At 36.7% G+C, this 8,397-nt stretch overlaps 1 protein-coding gene across 1 annotated transcript; it reads right to left on the reverse strand.

The window, feature by feature from the left end:
* Positions 1-1,157: 1,157 nt before the first annotated feature.
* On the reverse strand, positions 1,158-8,397 carry LOC105771157 (pleiotropic drug resistance protein 1). Its single transcript, XM_012592568.2, has 24 exons — positions 7,998-8,397; positions 7,788-7,908; positions 7,603-7,691; positions 7,434-7,518; positions 7,180-7,339; positions 6,922-6,998; positions 6,637-6,690; positions 6,454-6,544; positions 6,058-6,359; positions 5,575-5,856; positions 5,174-5,490; positions 4,913-5,073; positions 4,714-4,817; positions 4,333-4,489; positions 4,144-4,245; positions 3,860-3,981; positions 3,440-3,772; positions 3,065-3,355; positions 2,897-2,980; positions 2,667-2,800; positions 2,341-2,568; positions 2,066-2,237; positions 1,697-1,951; positions 1,158-1,609 (listed from the first exon to the last, which is right to left on the reverse strand). The coding sequence occupies exons 1-24, from the start codon at positions 8,330-8,332 to the stop codon at positions 1,352-1,354; spliced, it is 4,314 nt and encodes a 1,437-aa protein (XP_012448022.1). The 5' UTR covers positions 8,333-8,397; the 3' UTR covers positions 1,158-1,351.

An 8,397-nucleotide genomic window follows, 5' to 3' on the forward strand; every position in this document is an offset into this window, starting at 1 on the left:
GTAATTTTACCGCTTTAATGGTCTATATCTTTATAATTTTAAAGGATTAAATTAAATTTTTGTAATTTTGAGAGAAAAGTATAATTTTACCACTACAAATTTAAAATTTTATAAACTAATAAAAACTTAAATAGAAAATATTTTCCATTGCCCGGCCCCTGCAATTCCCACTATCAATTTAATTTGTGAAATAAACTACAATTTATCAAGACCACTTTTATGTTAACATAAGACTAATATCGTCAATTATACGATTTAAATAAAGGTTGTTTTAGTTTTAAATCTCATTTTGTATAGAAACATATGAGAAATTGGTTTAATATTTTAAGTTTGTTCATTTAATTTATTTATTGGTTTCCTACAATAGAATGATGGTTGAACATCTCTTTTTTAATTTGACTGTTGATGGATCGTATAATATAATCCGATAAAATATAGAAAAACATTTTTTGGGATTACTTCGTCTTACTACATTTAACATTGATCGTATCCTCCAATAATAGTATGATTTTGATTTTATTATCTTATATTATATGTATTATAAATATAGTGATGCGGTACAAAATTTAAATTTAAATTTTAAAGATGATAATATTAAAAGAAATAAATATAAACTTTAGATTAATTATTTTTCATAAATAATAAAACATACACGAAATATTTAGGAGTTGTTAATACAAGTTAAAAAGTATCCTTTATTAATTCCACATGTCAAATCTAAAAAAATCGTTCGATAATCTATACTGGTATGCTTATAAAAAAACTGCAATTAATACATATTTTCTTCAACTTATAAAATAATATAGGATAAATTATATCTACATTGTAATATTTTTTAAAATTTATTCACTTTAATTAAATAATTATCTAAATTACTTACGTTGCTACTAACGGATTATTGATGTGGCACATTATCCCATTGAATAACGGACACATGAAACAATTTTTAAAAATTTTGACTAAAGCTTAGGAATGTCTCTTTAATTAGTATATTTTTCTCCAAAAAAAAGATCTATAAGCTTTTGTCAAAAGTAAAAATAAAATGCCATGTACTAATTATTCAATGGGTTAATGTGTTAGCAAACATAAATTTTAATAGTAGTAACCAATTTACATAATTATTTTAATTAGAGCGACTAAATTAAAAAAATTTAAAAGAGAAAATAGGATAAACTCAATTTTAAATTGACAATGAGAAGTGTTTATCCAATAATATATATTAAATGCAGAGAGAGTAAATAAGCAATATAGTTATAAGTAGAGACTAAGTGAACCCATGTTTCTATATCCTCATATTTGGTATCGAAATCCTACACAAAAATCATTGGAACCAACTCGTATTAAGCCTTCCCTATCGCCTTTGAAAATTGAATAATTTGATGGATACCGCAAACAAAAAAGCGAAAAGCAATGCCCATCCAACGATCACAGCAGCCACCACGCCCACAAAATCATGCCTGAAACCAAAATATTTCTTCAGAAACTCTTCAGTGGTTTCTCCTGCATCAAGGACATCCTTTACATCACCATACTGTGACACTATCAATCCATACAGAGTCCAAGCCATCGGGCAAATCCAATAGTTCCACCTCCACCATATCGGAATTCTCTGCAAATTTAACCATCGGCAGAGTGAAAAAGCTTGCAAACAACAATAATATGGATTCCCCCCAAGAGCTGAGCTTTAATGGATTACCGTGCGAGGGACTATGAATCCTGTGAAGAGATTCCAAAGCCCATAAAATGCAGTGGAAATGATTGCAGCAACGTGGAAGTTTGGTGTTATAGCCATGGTCATCATGCCAAAGAAGGTGAAGTATAGCAATGTGAAATACATGAAGAATATGTACCATAAGAATTTAGCAGCACTCCATTCGAATGCCATCATTGAATACACAATGATGCCATAAGTCGCTGCTTGCACTAAGATATATGGTAGCTCCACAACAACCTGGGGATAAATAAAATGGTCAAATCACTTAAAGGGCGATGCTCAAACGTATACTAAAAGCTACGTGAGTGTCAGGGTATGCATCGGTTCGTGTCTGACACAGGTATTTCTCACCTGTGCAAAAGCATAGGCCATAGGTGAATACATTCCAGCGGCTTTTTCCCTATAAAAGACTGTTCGCTCGATGTGGACTATTGGTTGTATACTGGCAGCATTTTGGACACCAAGAAAGAGAACAGCGGCATACATAGAACCCATTGAATTAAAGAGGTCTTGATATCTTGTTCTGTGGTTTTCAAATGTAGCAGTTAGATTTTAAAAAGGGAATAAGAAATTTAAGGTCGTAACTTTCAACATCGGTTCGAGTTTAGTTTTCTGTAGTTGTTTACCTTCTGGAGCCAACGTTCCAGAACATTGTTCCAAACATTAAGGCTATGACAGTGGTGAAGAAAAACCTTACGGCAGTGTATGAGGTATTTCGCCAGTATGACCATCGCTGTTTCCATAAGCAAACCAAGAACTGCGAGAAGAATGACCGCGAGTACCGAGTTGGGAAATGAAGTTGCTTTGAACCAGGAGAAGGCACGTTCAATTGTTCAGTAAGTGCTTTATTTCTCCTGTGAAACATATCACATGAAACAGGTTCAGGCTACTGTTTTATGCTGAAATCCTATGGCAATATGTTCAGATGCAAAACTGTCATCTTTTCACTTACTTGTGCAGTTCTGACCTTTCGTATAAATCAGCAAAATCAACCCCCAAAGCCATCTCCTGCTCCGGAGTTGAAACTTCTAACATCCAAGTTGCTGGGTTATTGCCGTCTTTTATTCTGCTGATTCCCTCAATTCCCTTGGTGATTGAATAACAAACTTTTAAGTATATCATCAGCAAGTAACCATGAATGATTGATTTAATTTTTTTTTTCTGTTGAACATTGAAGTTTACCTCAAAGTACTTTATCATGTCACATGAATTGTGACCCAATGGCCCAACATATATCTCTTCTCCCCCTTGCTTCAATAACAATAGCTGCAATGGATGTAGGTCACAAATCAAGCTTGGTTATAATTGAACAAGAGCTTACACTTCTTTGATGCTTTTAACATTTCTTACCTCGTCAAAAGCTTCAAATATATCAATGCCAGGTTGATGGATGGTGCATACAACTGTTCTTCCAGTGTCTACTGTGTTCCTAACCGTTCTCATAACAATTGCAGCAGCTCTTGCATCAAGCCCTGAAGTTGGTTCATCCATAAAAATTATTGAAGGGTTGGCAACTAGCTCAACCGCAATAGTTAGCCTCTTGCGCTGCTCGAGTGACAAACCGCTTACACCAGGCAAGCCAACTAAAGCTTGCCTCAAGGGGGTCAGTTCAACGAGTTCCATGACTTCCTTAACGAACATCTGCAAACAATTGTAGAATCTCAGTTGGTTTAGATCACGAGTAAATGAAATTGCACATATTGACAGCATGCTTTTGGACACTACCTTCCTGGTTTCAGAATTCACTTCAGGATCTAAACGGAGGCAAGCCGAGTAAAGCAATGATTCATAGACCGTTAGATGAGGGGAATGGATGTCAGTTTGCTCACAGTAGCCGCATATACGAGCAAATGTTTCTTGCTTTTTCGGGAACCCAGAAATTTTGATGCTTCCCTCAATGTACCCTCCAGTTTTCCTACCAGCCAGTACGTCCATCAAAGTGGTTTTACCAGATCCACTAACACCCATCAGGGCAGTGAGAACACCAGGCCTGAAAGCACCGGTTATCCCTCTCAAAAGCACCAATCTATCTTCAGTCACTCCCTGGGCCTTCATTTCCTGAAATTTCATTTCTAACTGTTATTATTCATAACCATTTTACTTCAGAAATAATCTTCTCCATTCTACAACATATCTCAAGTGCACCTGAGGCATATCTATTGCATAAATAATCTTCTCAAAGCTAATGCAGTGTTGCAGAAATGGAAGAATCATGCCCTTTTCCCTGTACTGTATTGTATCCGGATCAGCTTCTGTCCTCAACAGGTCTGTAAAATTAATTATTTTGGCATTAGATATCAAAATGTGCCGATTGTAAGACATTTGCTTCAACATTATAAATACACAAGTTCAATCCTTGGTGTTGATTCTAATCTGAGCAAATATAAACACACTATTATCAATGCCATTATCCATCCAAGTTTGATTACCAGTGTTGCTTCCCTTGTGTTGCAACTGAGCATCTACTCCATTTCTATCATCATCTTCATTGTTTTGATCTTCTGATTTTACCCTCTGGAATTCATCCAAGGCTGCACCATATATTGTCAGCACATCATTATTTGTACATACACATATATCAGTTAAATGACTTGGAGTAGAGAATTAAAGACACTCACGATTGAGATAAGTGAGAGCTAGGGTATTTAAGATATTTAATACTAATATGAATCCCACCAATGCGCCAACTCCTATCCAATACCAGTAGGCCTCTGAAAAGAACCCGCGAGACTTTAAAACTAAAACTCCTAGCTTTTCGGTTGTAAATGGTAGAACCTATATCAGAAAGTCAGTTAGGAATTAGCTTTACTTGATAACCTGGCAAACAGATGATCAAATGGATAGATTAAAAGGGTAAGCCAAGTGCAAGGAGGCTTCATTATTGTGGGGTTTGGGCAAGAGTCAAATGTAGACAGCCTTAACCCTGATATGCCCCCTCAACTGATCCACCAAGGCACACCCTGAAATGCTCACATGACAAAACCAGTTCAAGAAAGTACATGATTCCAGCTCTCTCCAAGGAACTCATTAATTACTATAGCATTCTGGGAGTACATCATAGGTGATATCCAATAAGCCCAGATCCACCATTTCCTAACCTCATCTACAGGGACATACACAGACAAAGTCATCAATATTAATGTTTAAAACTTAACATGTTATCATGTATGTAAAAGTAAAGTTGCTCGCTTCTTATACCTTGAGACAAGACATATCCACAATTTGCAAAAAGAACAAGCAGGCAAAATGAAGCTAATGTGTTAGTAACAGTCATCTCCCTACCCAATGCTGCAACTAGTCGAAACAGCGCAGAAGACATTTGGTTCGTTAGCACCAGCAAAAGAAACTGCTTCAAAAACCTGCAACACTCTAGGTTCCGGTGAATGAAGACATATGAGAAGCAATATGCAAATCTAGTATGTCATAAGTATAGTTCTTCTCCTTTTGCTTTCAGTTTACCTAAAAATATCAGGATCCAGGCCCATGGCATAATAGGTGACTACCACCCAGAGGGCAACCTCTATGAATGATATAGGAATGTTCAAGATCCACGTAGGGAGGGCATATACCCATGCAGGATAGAATAAGTTGTCCCTTTGCTTGAAGAAGACTGGAAGCCTAAGACCAGTCATGGCAAGATCTAATAATCCACTAAACATGAACATAAATACAGAGAAGAATACAGCACCCATCTGAACTATTCCATCAGTTGGAGTCTTCTTATGCATTTCAGTTCTCAGGAAGACGGTTGATCCTATCACTGCCATCACTACAAGCTACAAGCACAAACATAAAACCCCAGTCCTAATCAACTGTGCTAGATTAAGACTAGAAAAAGACACTGCATTGTCTAGTACTACCTGTATAAGCTTGAAGATGTATATGAAGGAGTTCCTCTTCATCAACAAAAGTTCTTTTGAGAAGCAAGCTTTGATAAGCTCCATTTTGTTAACACCATAATTCTTGGTCGTCAAAAGAGTAGGATCACTTCGATTCTTATCGAAGGGAGTTGCAAGATCATCCTGCAATCTTTTTCCCACATGGAATGATTGGAATGCCTCCGCAAATTCTTCCACCGTGACAAAACTGTAGGCCTTGTCAGTTTGATTCCAATACTGTCTCTGATCTTTCCTCGATGTAACCTGAAAATGAAGCCTAAAATTAAATATACGACACTCCCAGCTCTATCCGTGGTGCACACCTTAAATACCATAACAAGAACAGTACTATCTGCACAATGGAAGGTATTTGATAAACATTGTAGCTTAATTCTCTGAATAGTCATTTATGATTGCTGATGATGCATGAAAAGTTTGACAGAGAAAAGCAACATGCACTCTTACTTCTTGTAAGAAGTCTGCAACACCCTTTCTTGCTGGACATTTGAAACCCATCGATTCGAAGAACTCAAGCACATTTTCACGGGGACCCTGGTACACAATCTGGCCATCCGACAAGAGAACGATATCATCAAAGAGCTCGAAAGTCTCTGGTGCTGGCTGTAGGAGAGAAATGAAGGCAGTTCCGTTCAGAATGTGAACTTTTTGCCTCAGCGATTTGACAATTTGGTATGTGGTTGAACTGTCCAGGCCAGTGGATATCTCATCCATGAGCAGCAGTTTTGCTGGCCCAGCCAACATTTCACCTATAAGACCAGAGAGAGTTTGCATTGTACTAAGGCGTTGAAAATTAAAGTGGTGCACATGATAAAATTAGAATCTAGTGGACCAACGCTTTACCTGTTGTTACTCGCTTCCTTTGTCCTCCTGAGATACCCCTAATCATTTCATTCCCCACCAGGGTATCTGCACAATTTTCTAGACCCAAAATCTGCAAGCATGGAACAAGGTAATTAGGCATGAAGCAAAGGGGTTTCTTTTCTTCACTTCCATTGTCTAGGTTGTTGATCTGAACCACAATACCTTAATAATGTAATCTGTGATTACACTTGTTTCTTGACCCCCAATGGATGCTGCCTGGAATATTAGAATATTGTTACAACTAATAAAATAGAATAAAAGCCACCCAAATTCAAGGCCTTGATTTCATTCACACAACACTGATGTCAAACTGAGATAATAGTTTCCATAATTTATTTACCCAAAAATTTCCCATCACCTTTTCTGTTCATATAAATCCCAAATGCTAAGAAACCAAATTTAGGCTACATATGCATTCGGTTCAGTTGTAAAAAGTAAATTTCTTACCTTCATGAAGGCATCAATATCAGGATCAGGTTTAATATTTGCTGCTTTCTCCCTTCTTGCCAATTCTGCTAGCATCTCTGCAATCACAAGCATGTTGATTAGTTAAATTTTAAAACAAGAATTGTTTAACTCATGCATGCATATAAGTTGGTCCGGCCTATTGCTCTTTCCTTGTGCCTATTTATGCGTAAAAAAACCAGATTAAAAACTTGATAAAAAAAAAAAAGGAGAAAAAACTTGGGATACTCTTTAACTAACCATAACTGGGCCCAACACCCTGGCATCTAGCAGAGAAGGCTATGGTTTCTCTTACAGTCCATTCTGGGAGATGAAGATCATTTTGACCAATGTATGCAGCAATTCTCTGTGGCACAAAATCTTTCATTTCATGCCCATTGTATGTCACCCTCCCTGAAAACTGTAACAGATGTTTAAGCTTCTTTAGATGTTAATCAAAACTAGTATACTAACACATATAGCTAAAATCTGAGAGAAGAGTTCAGAACTTTCACCTTTAGGTCACGATTAAGCTTTCCTGCCAATGCTAACAAAAGTGTAGTCTTTCCAGAACTTGGAGGACCCAACAGCAATGTCATTCTGCATATAATATATAAACAAATGTATAATGAACTAAACCCAAAATTAAAAACTAGGTAATGTGAAAAGGGCATAGCTTCTCACCTGCATGGCCTAATGGTTCCACTTACATCCCGAAGAATAGACAACTGTTTCTTTCTAGTAGAAAGCAAATGCAGGCAATGCAAAATGCTCTTCAAAACCAAAAGAAGCTAGGTTAAGACTAACAAGAACAAACCCTTTTTCATGCATATTAAAAGAAAACGATAGAAAAAGAAATCCATAGTAACCTCTAGTTTATTGATAAAGAAATTGAAAAACGAAGGTAATGCTCTGCTTCCTATATATGCTTCTGCCTCAACTTTTAAATGCTCATATCTAACTTCAAGCTTGGGAATTTCAATACCAACCCTGTCAGATATCAAGAAACACTGAGAACAACCCAAGAGAGAGAGAAAAAGAAAATTGCTAATGAAACAGCAAAAAGAACAGTTTCTTGCCTGTCAACTCGCTGTCTGACCTTTAACAAGAAACTTTCATTGTCCTTTTCAGTATGTTTAATCAACCTATCCATCAATTTCTTCCTTTCTTCATGCCCAAGTTTAGGCACATCAACTTCGCTTGTCTCACCAGGCGATATGGTCAACAGAGCTTTCTTTAGGCGAGCAAATGTTGGAAGTCTTTCAATGGCTGCCCATTTCAATGCTTCTTCGTCATCATCGTCATCTTCTTGTCTGAAAGATCTCGAGAACACATTGTAACCGGTGTCCCTCCATCTGGAAGAACCGTTTGCTCGTAAACTATTACTTGCTTGATAAAGATCATTTCGCTCCATTGCCAATCGTTACTAACGTTAGAAATCACTAAACTAATGTTACGTCTATTATATGTATGTTTGCA

Source organism: Gossypium raimondii, chromosome 5 (assembly GCF_025698545.1).
Source record: "Gossypium raimondii isolate GPD5lz chromosome 5, ASM2569854v1, whole genome shotgun sequence".
In the NCBI taxonomy this organism is placed as follows: domain Eukaryota; kingdom Viridiplantae; phylum Streptophyta; class Magnoliopsida; order Malvales; family Malvaceae; genus Gossypium; species Gossypium raimondii.